This window comes from Phascolarctos cinereus, unplaced genomic scaffold, assembly GCF_003287225.1.
Source record: "Phascolarctos cinereus isolate Bilbo 61053 unplaced genomic scaffold, phaCin_HiC Scaffold_2;HRSCAF=192, whole genome shotgun sequence".
Taxonomy (NCBI): Eukaryota; Metazoa; Chordata; class Mammalia; order Diprotodontia; family Phascolarctidae; genus Phascolarctos; species Phascolarctos cinereus.
Window position 1 is genome coordinate 330189570 of NW_027555625.1, and position 23249 is coordinate 330212818.

The 23249-nt window shown below is 43.0% G+C and overlaps 1 protein-coding gene across 1 annotated transcript in view; it reads left to right on the forward strand.

Moving 5' to 3' along the window:
- RASGEF1C (RasGEF domain family member 1C) overlaps window positions 1–23249 on the forward strand; it is an 83447-nt gene that overhangs the window by 23922 nt on the left and 36276 nt on the right. The window contains exon 4 of the mRNA XM_020998838.2: window positions 21891–22106. Within this exon, the coding sequence (XP_020854497.1) occupies window positions 21891–22106 (216 nt within the window). The remainder of the gene's footprint in view (window positions 1–21890; window positions 22107–23249) is intronic.

The window sequence follows — 23249 nt, forward strand, 5'->3', positions numbered from 1 at the left end:
TTGTGGCCTTCCTCTTCTCACAGAACCAGAGAATTTCAGAGATGGCAAGGATCTTAGCTGCCATCTAGCCTAACCTATACTTTAAAAAGAATCCCTACCTCGTCACATGGGAAGACTTATAGAAACCGATGCAGAGTGAAGTCAGCAGAACCAGGAAAACAACACGCACAAAGAACAGCAACAAAGCAATTGAAACTGAATCCTGACACTTACTAGCTATGTGACCCTGGGCAAGTCACTTAACCCCGATAGCCTCACCAAAAAAAAGAAAAAAGAAAAAGAAACAATCCTGCAAAATTAAAATGACCTAGCTTGGCCCCAAAGAAAAGATATGAGAAGGCACCTCCCCCTACTTTTTTGGAGAGGGTGGCCTGCAGGTGTGGAACACTGCCTATGGCATCAGACTATTGCAATATGTTGGTTAGTTTTGATGACTTTTTTTTTCTTCCTTTTTCTTCTTTTGTTATAAGGCAGGGCTCTCTGGAAGGGGATGAGGAGAAGGATATAGTAGGAATGGTAGAAGATGTAAAATAAAAATAAACCAGCATATATGCAGTACTTTAAGACTTGCAAAGCACTTTACAAATATTATCTCATTTATTTTCATAAAAAGCCTGAAAGGTGGTTGTCGTTGTTATTGTTGTTCAGTTATGTTTGACTCTTTGTGACCCCGTTTAGGGTTTTCCTGGCAAAGATAATAGAGTGGTTTGCCATTTCCTTCTCCACTTCATTTTATAGATGAGGAAACTGAAGCAAACAGGGTTAAATGACTTGCCCAGAGTCACACAGCTAGTGTGTGAGGCTGGATTTGAACTTAGGTCTTCCTGACTCTAGGCTTAGCACTCTATTCATTGCATCACCTAGCTGCCCGCAACCCTGGAAGGTAGGTGCTATTATTATATTCATTTTACAGATGAGCAAACTGAGGCAGACAGAGGTTAAATGAGTTGCCAAAGGTCACACAGCTATTAAATATCTGAGGCTGGATTTGAACTCAGGTCTTCTGATTCCAGGTCCAGAATCCTATTTACCTAGCTGCCTATCAAATGTTATCAACAAAATTTTATTTAAAAAAAAATTGTTACCCAGAACTCAGCATAATACTCTAGATATGTTCCAACTTGGACAGAATCCACAAGTACCACTGCTTCTTTATTCCTACAAGCCTTTTTTGAATATAGCCCCAGATAACACATGAGGTTTTTTTTCTTTTTTTTTGGTCTACCATGTGAATCATTCAGAATGAGTTTGTGGTCTACTAAAACCCCCAGATCATGGGTTGTTTTTTTCCAACAAGCCATTCTTCAGCTATATTTCTTTCATCTTGTAATTATGAAATTGATGTAAGACTGTAAGACTTGATGCTTATCCCTATTAAATATCATCTCATTAGATTCAGTCCAACATTCATCGTGATCTTTTTTCAGTCTGGCACTGTCATCCAGGATGTTGGCTATCCTTCCCAGACTGGTGTCCTCTGAAGTCAGATCAGTATTCCAACTGGGCCTTTATCCAAGTCATGGATACAAATGTGCAACACCCCAGGGCCCAGCACAGACCCCTGGGGCCCTCCACAGGAAACACTCCCCCATTAATGACAACTCTTCATACCTGGTCATTCACCCAGTGTTGATCCCCTGGTGGTATCATCCACCGCTGTCTACTTTATCTGCATGAATCATGTTCCAGTTCATTCAGTTCAAGCATCTGTTGAGCATCTGCCATGTGCCACAATACCTCTCTCCTGAACCATTGCAGAAACCTCATAATGGATCTCCCTGTCTCCGGTCTCTCCTGTTTCCTTCCTAAAGTTCAGATCTGACCAAATCACTCTCCTACATGAGAACCTTCCTACTGTCATTAGGATAAAACACAGACTTCTCTATTTGGCAAATAAAGCCTTCCACAGTCTAGCTTCAGCCTCTCTTTCCCGACGGTTCATAGATTATCACCCTTCACACATTCTACATCCTGGCCAAACTGGACTGGTACTTCACTATTGCTGTTTTCGGTCAATTCTACTTACACCTCCATGTCTTTGCACAGGCTATCTTTCGTACATAAAGGCTTTGCCTTCGCACTTTTACTTCATAGAATCCCAGTTCAGTCATTTCAATTTTGTCTGACTCTTCATGACTCTATTTTGGGTTTTCTTGGCAAAGATACTGTTTGGTTGGCAATTTCCTTCTCTGGCTCATTTTACACACAAGGAAACTGAGGCAAAAAGAGTTACTTGTCTCAGAGTCACATAGCTAGTAGCTAGTAAGTATCTGAGGCCAGAGTTGAACTCAGGAAGATGAGTCTTCCTGACACCAGACCAGGCGCTGTACTCACTGCACCATCTAGCTTCCTTCAAAGCACAGCTCAGGGACCAAGACATCTTCCCTGATCCCCCTAACTGGGAGAATTCTCCCTACCCCTGCAAAAATTATTTTATACTTGCTTGTACGTGTACAGTATATACTTAGCTATGTACATGATGTTTCCTCCTGGTAGAATGTAAGTTCCCTGAGGGCAGGGGCCTTTTCAGTTTTGTCTTCACATCCCTAGCACCTAGCACAGTAGGCATTTAATAGGTTTGCAAATAGTTATTGAATTGAATTGAATCATATCCTTTGCTTAAATCTAGGTAAATCAAATCTATAGTATTCCTCTGATCTGTCTGTAGAAAAATGAAATGAAGAGAGGCCTGATCTGTTCTCGTTGAATGCCTGATCTTTGGGATCATCGCTTCCTTTTCTAGGTGTTTACTAGCCATCTTTTTAATGATACATGTTGGAGTTTTGCCAGGAATCAAAGTCAACTTGTAATTTGCAGATTCCTTTCTCTTTTTTTTTTTTTAAATTAGAACATCAGCCCTTCTCTGGTCCTGTGATGCCACAGCTCAGCTTCTTGGCCTCCTAGCTTGTGCTCAAGGTTTCTGAATCCCTTTAGGGTTAGCCAGGGTAGCAGTTATCAGTGGGGGCTTCCCTGCCCTGCTGCCCGCATACCCTGTGCCCATCTCCCCCTGCTCCCACTAGTATGTCCCCAAAGCATTCCACTAGGCTCCAGCTCAGCCTCCTCACACTCTAGGGTCCTTGTTCTATTGGAGCTTGAAACCCCATGACATGATAGCAGGGAAAGGGGACCAACTGAAAAATATAAAGAGATGATGTTATACATGATTTTAAGAGCCAAGAAGAGAAAAAAGTGGTACCAAGTGCACTTTGAGTTCTGCAAATCTGCCTTATTGTACCTCTCCAGAAGTGATCCTGACAAGGTCCCCTCTGGAAAGGAAACCCTCTTTTGGCCAATTAGACTATTCTTGGAGAAAGGGGAGCCATGGGCATACCATCTCCATCACTCTTCCAAGACTCAAACTGCCCCTCATTGATTTTAAATCCCATGTGTAGAACCTCAAATGTAATGGCACAGAACTGCTGGAAATTGTATGGATTGACCTGCCAGGTGTGCCTTAGAACCTCTGACCCATCTTTGCCTCTTTCCTCCTTCTCACACCCTGTAGCCCATCAGCTGGAAGTTCCTGTCGCTTTTCTCCCGTCTGCCCCATCTTCTCCACTCATACCTCTCCCCCTTTGACTCAGGTCCCCCTTATCTCTTTCCTGTGTTATGGCAATAGCCTCCTAACTGGCCTCCCTGCCTCCAGTCTCTCTTTTCCTAATCTATACTCTCCACGTGACCAGAACCATCTCCCTTTTGAAGAAACTTATCGCATCACTCTTTACTCTCTAAATAAAGGCTAGACCCCTGATCCTGGATTTCAGAAGCCATCCATAATCTATATCCAACTGAACTTTCCAGCTGAATTGGACTGCGTGCTACCTGTTCCCTCATCTGGGAGTAAACTTCCTCTCCGATTCTGTGGAAATCTTTCTTTGGGACCCAAATCTTCTATGACAAGTTCCCCTTGCCCTTACTATCACTTGAAAGTTCAATCTCTGTACGCAGTTATTGTACTTCTTCTGGGGTCTCCCCTTCACCCTTGTCACATTCTACCCTGCACTGTACTTGTGTATGTCCTTTATCCCCTCCTGGTTGATCGTAAGCCCTTAGAAAGCAGGGACAGTATTGTTTTTCATTTGTGTGTCCAGAACAGAAACATACCTAGTGTGTTGAGTTGAATTGAAATCAATTATGAAATAATTCCCTGGAACCCTTCATTAACTTGAACGCTGTCACCAAACTGGTATACAGACATGACGTAGCAGTTATGTGGGACTCCATCTATTCAGGGATCTTCTGGCAGTTTTAGTGTGCCAAAGTTTGAGCATCCGAGTTGTTCTGCTAGAGTCCTGCACTTGAAGGCAAGAAGATCAAAGTTCACATTTTGCTTCAGATCCGTATTAGTGGTATGACCTTGGTCAAGCCATTTCTCTCACCCTTAGTTTCCTCATTTGTAAAATGGATATAATAATAGCATCTACCTCACAGAATCATGAAGGTTAAATGAGATAATGTACACAAATTGTTTTGCAAACCTTAAATTGTTACAAGCTTCTAATATTATTGTTGTTATTATTATTATTCCCCATCTCAAAAAAATAGCAGAGCAATCAGGGCACCTCTTCCTCTAGCCTTTATTCTTACCAACAAGGAAAAGCTAGTTAGTGATGTAGAGGGGACAGGAGCCTTGAGAACTATAGGTATCTGTTGCCATGTCATCTTTGAGTTTGTATAATGAAGATTGGGAATGCCTATAGAGATGATTTTTTCAAGTTCAAGAAAGGGTAGGTAGGGTCACAGGGCCAGAAACTTCAAAGGGGGAATACTTCCTCACGAGGAATGAAAACAGCTGAAATTTGAAATTCTGTTGATGCAAATGAACAATCGAAATTAAAGAGAAAATGCTACTTGGTTTATGCCTTCTTTGTGGCAATACCTGAGAGCTGCTCCATGAGAAAAAGTATGGGAGACCCAGGAGATTGCAAAGAGGAAGGATGCCACCAGATGGTATCTAGGGCCTGCTAGGCCGTAAGAGCAGAGAAGCAAAGAGAAGAGGTGAGAAGGGGCCAGCAGCTGGATTAGTCCCTCAGTCTTTTTCACACAAAACAACTGAATATTTCCAGGCAAACTGGGCTACTCTGTTTTCCCCTGTTGTCTCTCCTGTCTCTGTCCCTTTACTCACGACGTCCCCCATGCCCTCAACTGTCATCTGTAAGAAATAGTCTTCACAGATCTTATGTAAAATAGGTCTCCACTACTTCATCCCCCCCTCCATCTGTGCATTCCAGCCCTTCTTCTAGGTCAGGGGCTCTTAACCTGGTGTCCATGCTCCCCTTTTGGGAGGTCTGTGAACTCAGATGGGAGAATATCACATTTTTATTTTCACTATAATCGCTTTCCTTTGCAATCCTATGCTTTTTAAACATTCTCATGGATTTACCAATGTTATCTTGAGAAATTAGCTCATAGGCTTTACTAGACCCCCCAAAATGGCCATGAAACATTAAAAAGGCTATGAGCCTGTGATCTAGACCTAATTTAGGTGCTACCTCTTCCGTGAAGCCTACCCTGCTTCCTTGTTTCCCTTCCTTAAAAGTCATCTCCTTTCAATTTCTCCTGGTATGTTGTCTCAAATCTCATATTTTGAGCCTCCCTTTTGTCTTAGTTATTTCCATACATGTAATTTTTCATTAAACTGTAATATCCTTGAGTGAGTGGTCATATCTTCCCTTGTATCCTAAAACACCCACGTCAGGGCCTTGTAAATATCAACAACAACAAAATTCCTAAAAATTTAAGAACAATATGTTTCATGTCACTATTCTAAACACTCGTAATCTCCAAATTATGTGGACTGAAAAGCTTTCAATCAAGCAATAAACATTTATTAAGCACCTACTAAGTGCTGGATAGAGACATGTCTGAGGAGATCCCAAGCATGTGGGGAAAGGATGATGTGAGTGGTCTCCTTGTCTGCTCCTAGGATTGGACCAAGGCTATTTTTGGTGAGCCAGCAGAGGATGAGTAGACATCCTAGGGCTTTTATTTAACTAGAGAATGCAACTATTTTCTTCACCTGTGCAATAGGAAGGAAGGAAACAAGCATTTACTAAGCAACTACTGTGTGCCAGGCACTGTTCAAAGGGCTTTTTACAAATATTATCTCATTTGATCCTCACAACAACCCTGAGAATTAAGCTCTGTTATCCCCATTTTATAGTTCAGGAAACTGAGGTAGACAGAGGTTATGGGACTTGTCCAGGTCACACTGAGGCTGGATTTGAATTCAAGTCTTTCTGAATTCAAGTGCTACTATAGGTATTGTGTCTCCATTTCAAAGATAAGGAAACTCAGGGCCAAAGAGTTAAAGAGCCTGCCTGTGGTTATATAGTTACCAAGTGTCAGGGGCAGAGTTCATCTCCAGGTGCCCCCTGAGTCCATATACAGAGATCTCTTTCCTTCCTTCCATGCCTATTTGTTGAATTGAGCTCAAGTGCCAAATGCTGCTGTTTGAATTGGCAGCTGGGTGGTACAGTAGACAGAGCACTGAACTTTGAGTCACCATGATTGGAGTTCAGATCCATCCTCAAACACTTACTAGCTGTGTGACCCTAGACAAGTCACTTAACCTTTCCTTGCCTCAGTTTCGTCACCTATAAATGGGGATAATAATGGCACCTAATTCCCAGGGTTGTTGTGAGGATCACATGAGGCAATATTTGAAAACAATTTACAATCCTTAAAGTGTTAATAAATGCTATTGATGATGATGATGATGATGATGACAACAGTGACAAAGACAGCCTTGGTAGGAATCTGCCAGACTAGGGCTAAGCAGACAGGAAATTAGCATCACATTGGAAGGACAGTCAAGGAAGCTTGCAGAAGTCAAGATGCATTTATTTGAGCACCTACTAAGTACCAGGCACTGTGCTCAGTGCCAAAGAGCTTAGCAGCTGAGCCCCGGGGATGGTACAAGTAGGGAAAGCAAGGAGAATTTTGGAGTGAATTGCCTAAAATACGCCTGACCTCCATTTCTGTTGGTACCAAATAACAGGAGTGAATGAAGGAAGTGCCATTTGGTCTCTCTCCTCTAGAAGGGAAGCTGAAAAGTCTGGAGAAATATCTTGTTCCAATGTTGAGAGACTTGTATGCATTTTTGCAGCAAAGCAAGCAGAAGACGACCATGATGTAAAGGAAAAGAATACTGAGAGATTTCAGAACTCCAATAAATGCAGGGACTGATCATGGGATATTAATTAGGTCCCACTTCTCAACAGAGAGGTAGTAGACCATAGGTACTGAAGGAGGCCGCATCTTGGCCAAAGTGTGAATTCGTTTCCCTTAACTATATTTATTTGTTGTATAAGGGAGGGTTCTTTTAATGCATATATTTGGGGGAGTGTCATTGGAAAGTGCTAGTCAGTCAACAAACTTTTATTCAGAGCTTACTTTGTGCCAGGCACTAACTATACAAAAAGGAGAAAGACAATTCCTGCCCTCAAGAAGCTTACATTCTACTGAGGGAAGACAACACATAAAAATGAAGCTGAAAAAGAAGAGGAGGAGAGAAGGTATAGGATGGTGAGAGAGTAGAGAAAGTCCTGTGCTCCTGGAGAGGAATAAAGACATCCTTGGCCTGGGGTCGCCTCCTTAAATTGGAAGTTCTAGGAGAAATCAACCAATCAGAAAGTGAGGTCACAGGAACAGAGGATATTTCCAATGTGAGAAGAAGCTCAAGGGTAGGTAGAGTGAGTTTCCAAGGGTGATGAGGATTCTACGTAGAGATGAGTCGGTAGTACAACCTGATGAAGATATTTTAGTTCAATATTTACAAAATAAAGGAATGCCTCTTTCCAGGTTATTGAAGAAAATGAAGTATTCCTTATTGGAATGGCAGGGGGCTTAGTGTTTGAAAGGGTAAAGGGTAAAGTGTTTGAAAGGAACCTAAAAAGACAGAAGAGGAAGCCTAACCTGTCAGAATTTTGGAGGGAGGGAGAAAGTGACTCAAGAAAGGAAGGGAAGAAAAGAGACCCTGAGATGTTTAGAGTTCTGTAATAAATACAGCAGTGCTTTTTCCCGTAGAGAAGGGAAGTAGATCCTAAAGGGGAGGCAGGATCTCAAGAAAGAACCAAGTACGCCTTCCATTCCTCCAAAGAGCACTTTTTCCTACTCAATCATCTGGTGAGAAAGAAGCATTCCCTTCTTCTGGAAATGCTGTACCAATGATCTTTTTACATACCTCTCACTTCCCACCCAGACGCTTATTCGCTGTATGACCCAGGACAAATTACTTAACCCTGTTTGCCTCAGTTTCCTCCTCTGTAAAATGAGCTGGAAAAGGAAAAGGCAAACCACTCCAGCATCACTGCCAAGAAACCCCAAATGCGATCACAAAGAGTCGGACGTAACTGAAAAATGACTGAACAACACTTTCCAGTGACACTCTTCCCAACATGAATGATTTGCACAGATCTGCAGATTCCACCAGTGGAGAGAGTCTCCTGTATTGGTCAGAGGAAACAGGAGTGATAGCTGCTGCCTCCCTGCTTTGAGGGACCCTGGGGTCATCATCTACCTGTAGGATGTCAATCAGTCAATAAATATTTATTAAGCACTTGCTATATGCCAGGCATTGTGCTAAGCACTGGGGATACAAAGAAAGGCAAAAGACAATCCCTGCCCTTAGGGTGCTCCCAATCTAATACAAGTAAACAAAAATGTATAAGCAAGCCGCATGCAAGATAAACAAGAGAGAGACGGTGCTAGAATTAGAAGAGGTTAGGAAAGACTTCCTATAGAAGACAGGATTTTTGCTAGGCTTGAAGGAAGCCAGGGAGTCCTGACAGAAATGAGAAACGAGAGGATTCCAAGCATAGGGAACAGCCAAAGAAATGCCTGGAGCTGGGAGATGAGTATCTTATTCTTATCCCAGGAGAGGGGAGAAGGGTGCTTTCCCTCCCAGGCTGAATATTCAAGAAATTACAAAAAGACTCCCAGGATTCAGCAAGTTTGATAAACATCACCCATTTTTAGTGAATCATATGCAGATAAATGGTTCTGCCAGTAGGATACTAGAAAGCATTTCTTGGAAGGATATGCAAGGAATTATTGTTTCCAAGTGAAGGACTTTGTTTGTATCTTTATTAAATTTCATGTTATTAGATTCAGTTCATCATTCTAGCTTGTCAGCATCTCTATGGATCCATCATCTATTGTTCTATGTGTTAGTTGCCCCTCCAAAATTTGTGTCATGGGCAAATTTGCTAAGTGCACCATCTATAGCTTCATCCAAATCATTGATAATAAAGGGGGACTAGAACAGGGTTCAAAATGTAGGTATGAGTAACCAACAGTAGGCGTGAAAAGGATCTAGGGGTTTTAGTGGACAGCAAGTTTGATATGAATCAACCTTGTGATGTGGCAGCAAAACCTTAGGCTGCATTTATAAAGGTGTGATATCTGAAGAGGAGTGGGGTATTGATAGGCCAGCTGATATCTGTCCTGTTCAGAACATATCTTAGACGTAGTGGTGGGTGCCACATTTCTGTAAAAACATAGACAACTCAGATCATGGGCAAAGGAAGACTGCCAGAATGGTGATAAAGGCAGCATGGCATAGTGCAAAGGGCATTGGACTTGGAGATGGGAAGATTTGGGTTCAAATCCTGCCTCAGACATTAGCTGTGTGACCCTGGGCTGGCAACTTAACCTCTCTGTGTCTCAGTTTCCTCTAAGTCTATGATCTCATGATGCTATGAGGATTGTGTGGAAGAACTTAGGGCATTTTGCATATGGAAGAAAAGACTTAGCGGGGAACATGGTAGTGGTATTCAAGTATTCAAAAGTCTGTCATAGAGATAGAGCACCAGCCTTGGAGTCAGGAGGACCTGAGTTCAAATCCAGCCTCAGACATTTACTAGCTGTGTGACACTGGGCAAGTCACTTAACCCTGATTGCCAAGTCTATCATGGGAAAGAGGAATTAGGTATCTTCTGTTGGCCCCAGAGAGCTGAACAAGAAGCAATGAATGAAAGTCCCAAAGAGAAAGGATGATTTAGGTTTGATATAAGGGAATACTTCTTAACAATTAGGAGTGCACAAAAGTTGGCTACACTAATTCTCCATCACTGGAGATGTTCAGGCAGAGCCTGGATGGCTCCTTATCATGGATATTGTCTTGTGTGTGTATGTGTGTGTGTGTGTGTGTGTGTGTGTGTGTGTGTGTGTGTATGTTGTTTTTGTTTTTGTTTTTTAGGCAATTGGGGTTAAGTGACTTGCCTAGGGTCACACAGCTAGTAAATGTCTGAGGCCGGATTTGAACTCAGGTACTCCTGACTTCAGGGCCGATGCTCTATCCACTGCCCCACCTAGCTGCCCCAATCATGGATATTGTCGAGAAGACTCCTGTTCAGGAAAGGATTGGACCACAGTCCTGTGACCCTGGGGATTCAACTATGAGATATTTCTGACTGAAAGAGATCCGTGTCTACACAGACACTTCTCAATCAGCTCTGATTTAACAAGGACTTGGGCAAGAGACAGAGGAAGGGGCACCTAAGCCAGGTTGAACATGGGTGGCCCGGCAGGTTAGAAGCCCAAGATGAGCTGAAGCTTGTTAAGGATACAGAAAGACAACAAGAAGCATTTTCAGGCGTGTTCCAGCAAGGGTTCTTCTACCTCTCCTTACTCATATCTTTCCTCTTTCTTCTCCAGGTAGGAGCACTGTCTTGAAAAACCAGAGATGGTAAACTGAAAGAGTAGATGGGGCACTAGACTTGGAGTCAGGAAGATCTAGGTTCAAATGCTGCCTCAGCTGCTAATGAGCTGTGTGACCCTGGGCATGTGCCTTAATATGAATCTCCATGTGTCCTTTATGTATGTGATCCTATGATCCCTTCTTAGTCACTGAGAATGCATAAGAGGAATACATTGTCTAGGGTGTCCTGGAAGGAATGAGAGCCCAAGAAAAGGTGAAGAGATGGCAGAAAGCCCTGAATGTAGTAGAGTCTTGTGACTGTTTATCAGGCAAAGTGTTTGCTTAGTGGGTGGTAGTAAGAATCCATTCAAGTAAATAGTCAATAAATATTCAGTATGTGCTATGTGCCAGGTACTGTGCTAAGCGCTAGGGATACAAAAAGAGTCAAAAGACAGCCTCTGTCCTCAGGAGTTCACAATCTAATAGGAGAAACAACAAGCAAACAGATATGTACAAACAGGCTATGTATAGGATAAATAGGAAGTAAACTAGAAAGGGAAGGCACAAAAATTAAGAGGAGTTAGGAAAATCTTCCTGTAGATTTTAGGAATTTTAATTGGGACTTGAAGGAAGTCAGGGAAGGCAGTAGGCAGGGATGAGGAGGTAGGGCATTCCAAGCATGGGAAATAGCCAGACAACACCTGGAACTGAGAGATGGAGAGCCTTGTTCATGCAAATAGACCAGTGTTACTGGATCAAAGAGTACATGTCAGGGAGTAAGGTATAAGAAAACTGGAAAGTTAGGAGGGGACTAAGTTATGAAGGGTTTTGAATGCCAAACAGCATTTTTGTATTTGATCCTGGAAGTGATGGAGGAGGCATTGGAGTTTATTGAGTAGAGGGGTGACATGGTTGGACCTGAGCTTTAGGCAAATCACTTTGGTGGCTGAATAAAGATAGATTAGAGTAGGGAGAGACTTAGGGCAAGCAGACCTATCAGTATGTTATTGCAATAATGAGTGGTAACCGCGTTGGAGGAGAGCAGCAGGCTTATTTGAGAGATATTGAAAGGTTAGTCAACGAGCCTTGGCAAGAGACTGGATGTGGGGGTGGGAGGCGATAGTGAGGGGTTGAGGTTGACACCTAAGTTGTGAACCTAAGGGACTGGGAGGATGGTGTTGGATGCTACCATAATATGGAAGTTAGGAAGGGGAGACGATTTTGTGGGAAAGATGTCGAGTTTAAAATGTTACTGGGTATCCAGTTCAAGATGTTTGAAAGGCATTTGGAGATGTGATACTGGAAGTCAGCAGAAAGATTGGAGCTGGATAGGTAGATATGAGTCATCAGCATAGAAATGGTAATTAAATCCATGGGAACTGATGAGATCACCAAGTGAAGAGGGAGATGAGAAGAGAAGAGAAGAGAAGAGAAGAGAAGAGAAGAGAAGAGAAGAGAAGAGAAGAGAAGAGAAGAGAAGAGAAGAGAAGAGAAGAGAAGAGAAGAGAAGAGGACCTAGGAAAGAGCCCTGAAAGGCACCTATGGTTAGAAGGTGTGATCTGGAAGAGGATCCAGCAAAGGAAACAAAGAAGGAGCTGTCAGATAGGTAGGAGGAGAACCAGGAGAAAATGGTGTCCTAAAAACCTAGAGAGGAGAGGGTATCAAGGAGAAGAAAGTGATCAATAGTGACAAAGGCAGCAGAGAGTTCAAGGAGAATGAGGATTGAGGAAAGACCATTGGATTCAGCAATTGAGAGATCACTGATTACTTTGGAGAGGACAGTTTTGGTAGAACGATGAGGTTGGTATCCAGATTGTAAGGGTTTGAGAAGAGATTGAGAGGAGAGGAAGTGGAGGCACCTACTGTAGATGGGCTTCTCCAGGAGTTTAGCCCCGAAGAACAGAATCTCTTCTTATGGGACAAGAGTTAACAGGAATGGAAGGATCAAGTGAGGGGTTTTTGAGCATGGGGAAGGTATGGGCATCTTTGTAGACAGTAGGGAAATAGTAGACAGAGTTTGAGGAAAGATAATGGAGTAGGGTTACAGAGGGGGCAATGTGTTTGGTGTAAATGGGGTGGAATGGGATCACTTGAACAAGTAGAGGGGTTGGCTTTGGTAAGAAGTAAGGCTACTTCATCATATGAAACGGGTAAAGGAAGAGAAAGTGGTAGAAAGAATATGAATGACATGAGAAGAGGAAAGGGGAGAAGAGAGTCCTTAAATGACAGTCTGCTATATTGACCAAGCTTGACCCTGAAGAAAAGAGGAGAAAATGCACCTCCTCCCCCTTTTTGCAGAGGGGTGTGTGGGGGAATGGGGGGGTATAATATTGCATACATTCTCAGATTTGGCTGATATGTTTATTAGTTTTGCTGAACTTTTCTCCCCTCTCCCTTTTATTCTTTGTTACAAGGAATGGCAATCTGCATAGGAGAGGCAGGAGGGATATATCTGGAAATTAGGATGATGGAAAAACAAAAGAGATCAATAAAAACTAAAATGAAAACACAATCCTAGACACCATATTTTGGGAAGTCCACTGACAAATTGAGCACACTTAGAGGATGGTGACTGTGAAATGAGGGATCCGAAAGCATTTTATAGGAGGATGCCTAGAAGAACTAGAGGTGTTTTACACTGTTAAAAGAAGATTAAGGGTGCTAGATTCTTGGCCCCCGGGGTGACAGGATTAGCTCATGACTATAGTTAAGATCAGTCAGAGGGACCTGAGAGATTAATAATAATAACAACCATAATAAGATTTATATAAGCTTTGACATTTACAAAAAGCTTTACAAATATCTCACTTTGTCTTCACAATGACACTTGGAAGTAGATGCTATCGTTACCCACATTTTCTAGATGAGAAAACTGAGGCACAAAAAGTGCCTCAAAGGCACAAAAAGGGTAAGTGACTTACCCAGGGTCATACTTCCATCAAGTATCTGAGGCTGGATTTGAACTCAAGTTCTTCATGGCTCCAGGTCCAGTTTCCATCCACTATGCCACCTAGTTGCCCTGTCCCTTGGGTGAGTCTAGGACAAGGGTGGGGAACCTGTGGCCTCCAGGCCACATATGGCCCTCTAGGTCCTCAAGTCCGGCCCTTTGACTGAATCCAAACTTCACAGAACAAACCCTCTTAATAAAAGGATTTGTTCTGTAAAACTTGGACTCAGTCAAAAGGCCGCACCCAAGGACCTAGAAGGTCACATGTGGCCTCAAGGATACAGGTTCCCTGCCCCTGGACTCTAGGATTTCCTGGATTATCTATTGCTCTTATTCAAAACTGCTATGGCTGGGCATGGATGTGATGGATGTAGCTTGGGGTCCAAGTAAGTCTTGGTAGAGAGTAATTGTAGCTGGTAGAGGTGAGTTCACCACCTGAGCGACAGGGAAGGGGTTTGTCATCCTCTCTGCCAGTTTCGAAGAAAGTCAATTAGTTGATGGGTTATGTATGGAAAGATAGCCAGACCTAGAGCCCTATGCCAAAAAGCATTCCAGGGATAAGATGACCATCAGTCTTATACATGCATTGCTTTGGCCTCCTCATGGAAGCATTGCTAGTCATTCACCCAAGTAGTCATTGACCATGGGGACAGTGATATATTCAGGGTGATTACAGTGAAAAACTAAAAATGGAATCCAAAGTTCATGTGAAAAGGTATGTTCTGGGGCAGCTATATGGTACAGTAGATAGAGCACCAGCCCTGGAGCCAGGAGGACCTGAGTTTAAATCTGGCCTCAGACATTTGACATAACTAGCTGTGTGACCCTGGACAAGTCACTTAACCCCATTGCCTAGCCAAAAAAAAAGGGCACAGTTCTAAGTGGACAAGTGAGCTACATTGTTGCAGCAAATGCTGCCAGAGGCCATAGGGCACCTGCCATTTTGATAACAAAATATAGCACCTGAAATGGTAGTGCTCTGGTTCATCTGCCAATCGGATTGAGGGTGACACTGTGGAAAGGTGAATCTTTCTTTACGTGAAGGGCCAGGAATAATTCAATTGAAAAATAAGAGAGAAACTGGGGGCTTCGACTGATAGCAATGTGAGAGAGGAGACACAAAACTGGAAAAAATTTCAGGATGAGTGGCTGACCTTGGTGGTGGTGAGAGGTCCAGCACAAGAAAGAAAGAAAGCCACCTGAAAGGCTCTACCATTACCAGAGTGACATCATACCCCAGGGACAGGAGGAAGTCACTGATGAAGATTAGAATTAACCTTGTCCTGGGACAGAAGCAAGTCTGCAGGTTTGTTCAAACCTGCTCACTGGCCCACCAGGTTCTAGGCCCAGACAAGTCCCTCCCAAGACTGGATCTACCAGCCAGTGTTACATCCCGTGTGTGGCCATCAGAGTCCTATGTGACATTTTGAGCAGAAACATTTGCCGTGCTGAGCAGCTATAGCAGAGGAGAAAACCACTTACCAGACCTTGCCAGGAAAGCATACAGGCTCAAGGAGAGAAATGAGAATCTGTGGTATACTGACCCTACTCCTGGTGTGGGCATCAGGTTTCATAGGGAAAACAACTGGCTTTATTTTTTTAATTCAATTTTACTCTATTTTTAGTTGTCTCCCTCCTACCTCTTCCTTCCCCTACCCCAAGCCCCATTGAGAAAGCAAGAAAAAGAAAACCCATTAAAAATCCTGTTTAGTCAAGCAAAACAAATTCCTATATTAGTCATGTCCAAAAAAAAAAAGCTTCATTCTGTACTCTGAGATGATCACTTCTCTGTCGGGAGGTGGGTAGCATGTTTCATCATGACTCTTCTGGAATTCTGGTTGATTATTGGATTGACTAAGTCCATAAGTCTTTCAAAATTGTTTGTCTTTACAATATTGAAACAATGGGGTTTAAAAGACATCTTATGTCCACTATTAGTGGGCCAGGTGTGACTCAGGCTAAGTTGTGGCAGAATTTGTCTGTAGAGGTTTATTATGCCAAGGGACCATGTGTTTATACACAACATATCCTCCCATAGTTTGTAGTGTCCTGGAAGTCAAGTGATGGTGAATTTAAGTCTGCAGGGAGGAGGAGGGGAGAAGTTAGGGGAGCCATGGATCTGGTATTGGCTGACATGCTGGGCAGTCCAAGGATGCTCTCTGTTCTGATGCAGGATGTCAATGATGAGAGGGTAGCACACTCCTTCCAAATGGTGTCTCCAGCCCCACATACAGCTTTGAGGAGGAGGAGCTCCTTCCGTATCTGTTTCCTGCCTCCAATGGTCAATTTATTAGAGAAATAGGGTCTTGTGTCCCCTGTGAAAGAAAAGCCTTAGGTCTCCTGGTGGGCCCTTCTCCAGACAAATGTTTAAGCAGACTAGAAAATGTTGTGAAGGGCTTTGAAAGCCAAGCAAAAAAAGTTTACATCTTATTCTACAGTAAAAGGAATGGAGTTCACTAAGCAGGGCAGTGACATAATCAGGCCCACGCTTTAGGAAAATCATTTTGGCTTCTGTGTGAAGGATGAATGGAAAGAGACCGAATGTCTTCACTTGACTTCCGTGATACCCAGCCCTATACTTTTGCAGTCAATATAAGGTAACTGATAGAGCTCTAGGCTGGGAGTCAAAAGACCCAGGTTCTAACAAATGCACTGTATGGGTTCCCTTCTCTGGGAATTTACCTAGCACATTCGTTGTTCAGTCATTCAGTTAAGTCCAACTCTTTGTGACCCCATAGACTTGTCCATGGTGTTTTTTTGGTAAAGCTACTACAGTAGTTTTACCATTTCCTTCTCTACTATGTCCCCATTTTACAGATGAGGAACTAAGGCAAATAGGAATTAAGTGATTTGCCCAGGGTCACACAGCTAATAAGTGTCTGAGGTCAGATTTGAACTCAAATCTTCCTGACTCCAGGCCTGGTGCTCTATCCACTGCACCCAGGCACATAGTAGGTGCTAAATAAATGCTCATTGAGTGAGCCTTAGTTTCTTCCTATGTAAAAAGAGAGAATTAAACTCCTCTGTTTAGGTTCCAGCTCTAAGATCCTCAGTCTAAGTCTCAGCTCGGTACTGCAGTGAGCTCAGGTGCAGATTGAGCCTGTCCTAGCCAGTCCCATGAGGCCATAAGCACATTTGCTGTGAGATGCTATTTTCAGAGTGGCTGCCAGTCTCCAGCTCATCTGAAACCTCCGCTGGCCTACCCGCCTGTGGCCTCTGTGGCTCAAGCTTCAAGATGAAGGACGTCCCAGGGACCACCGTGGCTTAGCTGGGAGCTGGGAACCCTTGACAGAAGGAAGAAGCAGCAGGAGATCCGGAGCACTGAGACACACTATTTCTCTCCCAGACCTTGAGGGGAGAAGCGAAAGAGCAGCCCAAGAAATGTCACAGTGCAGGAAGCGTGACTGGATCCCCCTTCCTCCCTGCCTCCCCCTTGCTCCAAGGCCTGCAGTTCAGAATTCTCCACAAGCCACAGCTGCCTCTTACGGAATTCCGAGTAATTATAGGCAGGGCCCCATTCCCTTCTTTAGAAAGCTGGAAGGATAATTAAAGCAATATAGTGGGTGTTGTTAAGATGCTGTAGTTTTGTGTGTGTGTGTGTGTGTGTGTGTGTGTGTTAAAGATTTACAGTCATTTGCGTTTACTGTAATTAAAACAGTGCCAATTTAAGCAGTTCCTTCTCAGCAGTCTGTTCATCTGTGAAAAACATCATCTGTAGGAAGTGGTGGAGGGAGCAAACCCCCTAGAACAGAATGAAGTCAGGACCCAGAGCAGCCCTAGTGCCTTCACCGGCAGCATCATGAGTCTGGGGCTGAGGAGCTGCGTCATTGACCTTTCCCAAGCCAGTTGAGTGACCTCTTAAATGTTATTGATATCTTTTGTTTTACATCACTGCATTTCCCACTGTATCCCTCTCCTGTCAGCCTCCCAGAGAGCCATCCTTAATGACAACGAATAAAAAAAGAGATAAATAGTTCAAACTAACCAACACATGACCATATCTTTGAAGCCTTTGACTAGTATAAAGTCATCACCGGCAATTATTGTTCCTGGAGCAGATTTGGTTGGGAAGGGGAGATGGGGTGGGTGACAGTGGCACAGCCACAGTGACAGAAAGGACAGAGATAAGGTAGCCTGTTCCTCAGAGACTCTGGTCTACACCCATGTGGGAATCAGTAAGGAAAGTGGGTCCTGGAAGGATAGTACCTTGGAGACAGTAGCATTATATAGCAGAGGATTATCAGACAAGACAAGATATGGGGACAGTGGTCACTGTGGGGAGGAAGCATCCATCTATCCCACATCCATTTCAGCAATCATGGGCAAAGCCCCAATCACCTTTTGCTAATTATGGCTCTATACTAGTGTGAGCTTGGGCTGTGTGCTGCTCTGAATGAAGCTCTCAGTCTTGGCCATTAGCCTTTATTAATTCCTTTCTGACCCTCTCAGCTCAAAGAAATCTGGCTCCTCTGAGAACCATAGCACTTTGCTCATAGTTCTCTATCTCTGCCTTATTGCTATTACAAAAAAAAAAAATAAGTGTTAATTAAGTGTTGTCTTTTTTTCATTTCACCATAATTTTCCCCAGTGTACCTCCCCCTCCCCCTTTCAGAGAATCATCCTATATAACAAATAATATTTTGAAAGAAAAGAAAAAGAAGTGGTTTTTTAAAACCCAGCATAAGTAATCAATACATAGAAAAAGTCTACACTCATGGACCTCCCACCTGTGCAGAGGGGTGGAGTGAGAGATGTCTTCTATCTCTTTTTTCAAGCCATCCTTGTTCTTTGTCATTTTCAATTAATTCACTTGTGTGTGTGTGTGTGTGTGTGTGTGTGTGTGGGTGCTTGTTCTTTGCATTTACATTGGTGTAATCATTCTATATACTTTTGGGGAGCCTTTCTACTTCACTCTTCATCAATTAATGTAGCTGTTTCCATCCTTCTCTGTATTCATCATATTTGTCATGCACAGTCAAATTCCATTACCTTCATGTAACACAATTTGTTTAATCATTCCCAATCAATGGGCATCTACTGTGTTTCCAATTCTTGCTATCCCAAATAGTGTTGCTATAAATATTTTGGTATATATGGGGACTTTCTCCTTATCAATGGATTCCTTGGGGCATGAACCTACTACTGGAATCTCTGGGTCATAGGATATGGACATTTTAGTCACTTTATCTGAATAATTCCAAATTATTTTCCAAAATAGTTGTCCTGATCCACAGCTCCATCTACAATGTGCTAATGGAATTGTCTTCCCACAACCCTTCCAACATTGACTATTCCCATCTTTTTGTCATCTTTGCCAATTTACTTTCCTATCATTGGGTATTGATTTGGCCAGGCTGGAAAATGTCACGTTCCTGCTCAAAAACATTGAATAGTTCTCCACTGCCTTGTGAATAAAGACCAAATTCCTCATCCTCTGGACATTCAAAGCCACTTGCAGCCTGGTACTACAACCTATTTATCCTGGATCACTTCAGCCCTAGACTTTTCACAACTAAAGCACCCTCTGCCTCCAAGACCCTCCTTTACTCTGTCATTACAGCTCCTACTAGGACCCCCTAAATGGAGGATATTCCTGCCAACCATCCCTTCATTTCTCACCAGGTTGCTCTCCCTTTTCAGCTTCCTTTTATGTGTTTTCTTCCACATTAGATTGTAAGCTCCTTGAGGGTAGGGGCAAGTTTATTATGCTTGTATTTGTATTTCCAGCACTTAGCACAGTGCCTGCTCCATAGTAAGCTCTTAATAATTGCTTGCTGATCGACTAGTTGGTGCCACCCAATCTTTCAGGCTTTCCCTTCTATCTATGCTTTTCTCTACCTAAACTTCTCTCTACACCCTTCTCTCTTCTTCCCCTGCCTCCACACTTTTGCTTGTGCTGTGCCCTACACTTTGAAATACCGCTTCTATTTCAGCTTGTTGATACCTTTTCAATCCTTCAAAGCCCAGCTCAAGTATCCCTTCCTTTGTCAAGGTTCCCTGACCCCCAGCCAAATGTCATCAGCTATAAAAATCGCCTTCTATACAAAGGTACACAAAAGTGAAGGTAGCAAACCTCACAGATCCTGAAATGGTTATTAAGGCCTTGAAGGGCCTAGACCAGAAGCCCACAAAACTCCCAAATGCATCCCAAATCAGACTAAAATGTTATCGGGAAATATTAACAAAATAAATATGCAATTTGCTATTGTTCAGTTGTTCAGTCATGTCCAACTCTTTGTAACTTCATGGACAATAGCACAAACATGCTGTCCATGGAATTTTCTTGGCAAAGGTCCTAGAGTGGTTTGTCATTTTCTTCTCCAGTGAATTCAGATAAACAGAGGTTAAGTGACTTGCTCAGGGTCACACAGCTAGTGTCTGAGGTCCGATTTGAACTCAGGTCTTCCTAATGGAACACAGCATAGATAATGTTAACTTATGGTTTTCTAAGTCAATATGCTGCTGGCAGGGATCTGTTTCTATCTGAGTTTGATACCACTGGTCTATACAACCCTCAGCTGATTTAACTGCACTTTATAATCTTTTTATGCCCTTTATTTTTGGCCCAGTTCTGTGATTATCACATCATTATAGGGAGCTTATAGTAAAGAAATACCCTTCACTATGCAGGGTGGCAACTCAGTAGAACTTCCAGTTGCCTGGGGGCACCAAGATGGTAAATGACTTGGCCAGGGTCACAGAGCCAGTGTATGGCAGAGGCAGGTCTTGAACCTGGGTCTTCTTGACCCCAATGCTGACCCCTATGTCTACTGTCCTACACTCTCCTTATTCACTCTTCATAGTCTGATTTGTCTTACATTGATTTTTTTTACATCTTCACATTTATTTACCACATTTGTTTCCCTGATTCAGCTCCTGGAGGCCCAGGACCATGTCTTATAGATCTTTGCATTCCCAGCACCTTGCACTGGCTCCTTTGTGTTTGCTAGATGTTGAACAAATGACTGTCATCTCCTCACTGGTCTATGAGCTCCATATGCTGCCTCTTCTTCCTCTCTGTGTTCTCTATAGTACAACCCAGCACAGGGTCCTGAGCTGAGCAGGTGACCAGGAAGCATCTCAGGGATGAATGAATGAGTGAATGAATAAGTCCTGGTCTTGCTCTGGAGTTCTTTAGGGGCCCAGGGGCAGGCAGCTGCCTGATGAAGATAAACTATTCTCAGCACTCTGCTACTCCCTGGTGACAATGGTGACAGTGAATAAAAAAGGCTTACATGTTGGGCTTCTGGATTGAAGCTCGACCTCAAGACCCCTTTTTTTTGCCTCTTTTCTGGGGGAATTGCAAGCCTCCATGGAAACCTCAAAGAACTGCTGAGGGGGAAGCAGCTCCGGTGGCTGATTGACCACATAGCAACACGGCTAACGAAAAGGAGGATGCAGAAGCTGCAGACTCTTGGATCCCTGCTTGAGACTGTCTGCTTGCTGCCTATGAGCTGTCCATGGAGTCACCAAAAAAAAAAAAGCCAGCAAATTAAAAAATCGGAGATAAGAAAAACAGATGCCTTAGACCAGTTTTGTCAAACTCAAAGAGAAAGGAAGGGTCATGCCTGTATATTAACTTAGTTTTAAAAGGTAACATTATCTATGTTTTATTGGATTTTTATTAATTTTTTTAAATATTTCCCTGTTACACTTTAACCTGGTTGGGGCCTCTCACTCAGGAGTATTGGGGAACTGCATGTGGTCTGGGACCATGGGCCCTGCCTTAGACATTACAAAACAAATTCCAGTGTTGTGGTTTCCAGGGTAGCACCATTGGTCTTTGGACTTGTCAGTATCTAGGTTTCATTTTTTTTTTTAATCAAAGAACTTACAGCTTTCAGTTCACCAGGATGAAAATTGTCTCCTTTCCTACTAAGAGATTTTTGTTCAAGGGTGCTCTGAATCCACCAATTCTCTTCACCCATTTCCAAGAGATGTCTTTCTGTTTCCTCTATTAGCACAATAATCAGGTCTTTGGACTCTAAGTATCATGCACTTTCTGCTGTGCCACAATTTTGCTGAAGATAGACTCAGAGCTAAGTTAGGAATGTTCTAGGGCTAGAAAATTGTCTCAAGTGTCTGATCATCCCTGGGGTCCCTTCTAGCTTTAAAATTACGTAATCCTAGGATTGCCAAAGTATGTTTCTTCATCTCTTGTTTTCCCCTTTTCTCCTCTCTGCTTCTTCCTTCTCTTCCTCTCCCCTTTCTCATTCTTTTTATCCCTTTCCTCCTCCCTTCCTTCCCTTTTCTCCCCTCCCTATTCCCTTTCCCCTCTCTCTTTCTCTTTCCTTCCTTCAGGCTTACTGGAAAAGGATGAATCAACTCCTGCAGGCACTGAATCAGAAGCTTGCCACGCTTAGCCATGGACAGGAAGGTCTAGTCAAAATCAATGCCACTGTCTCAGATAAGCTTGTCTCTTTTAAGACGAAGCCTCCTCCCTCAATTCAGCGAGACATCCTGAGTGTCTGCAGTGACCCTTACACTCTGGCCCAGCAGCTGACCCATGTAGAACTGGTAAGCAGAATCCCTGGCCCCCTGGGAGTTTTCCACAAGGTTTGCATCAAGCCCCAGGAATTATTTTCTGTCTGGGTGGGGAGATATATACCCTTACTGCAACTTGGGTGTGAAATCATTGCTCTTTTCAGTTTCTGTGGAATGGTGGCTTTGAGGCACAGCTAGGAGGTCTAGTTTAAGGGTGGGGAACCTAAGGCCTTCCACATGTGACTCTCTAGATCCTTAAGTGCAGCCTTTTGACTTAATCCAAACTTCACAGGACAAATCCCCTTAATAAAAGGATTTGTTCTGTAAAACTTGGACTCAAGCAAAAGGCCACACCCAAGGACTTAGAAGGTCACATGTGGCCTCCAGGCCACAGGTTTCCCCACCCCTGGTGTAGTTGAAGTGAAGAAGACTGAAGTGGAGTGGAGTGAAGAAGACTTGAGTTCAGCTAAGACCCTGGGCAAGTCACTAAACCACTGTAAGCCTCAGTAAGCTCATCTACAAAATCAGGATAATGATAGACTCTCCCTCAGGGTCTTTGTGAGAATCAAATAAGAGAGCATATTAAAGCATTTTGCAAACCTTCAAGTGCTTTGTAAATACTAGGTACTAATGATTGATAATAACAACAACAACAATAATAATAATAATAATAATAATAAATCTGAATCTACCAACAAGTAATGGAATTATTTTCAAAGTCTAGTTTTCATTTCAGAGAAGTAGAAGAGATACTATAGGTCCCACTTGATTTCTTCATGTAGCAATTCTACAAATTTAGCCTTCGATCCATTTTGCACCAGACATACAAAAGGGCTCATCAAACCTCCAAGCAATCAGGTTTCTGGCCTCAGGTCTGCCATTCCCTGAATGTGTGACCCTGAATAAATTCCTTTCCTTCTCTAAGACTCAGTTTCCTTCTCTGTAAAATGAGAGGGTTGAACTATGACGATAGAGCACTCTAAGGTTTATCTCATTTGGACCCTTAAGATTCCTTCCAGCCCTCCCCACTGGTCTAGAAGAAGGGAATGGGATGGATAGCAGGTTCTTCCAGTGGAGACATCACTCATAGCAGGCTCCTCTTCATTCAGAGACCAGCCGTAAGAATCCAGCAGAATCTTGGCTTTAACCAGGCTGATTGCTTACATTCGGTCTTAA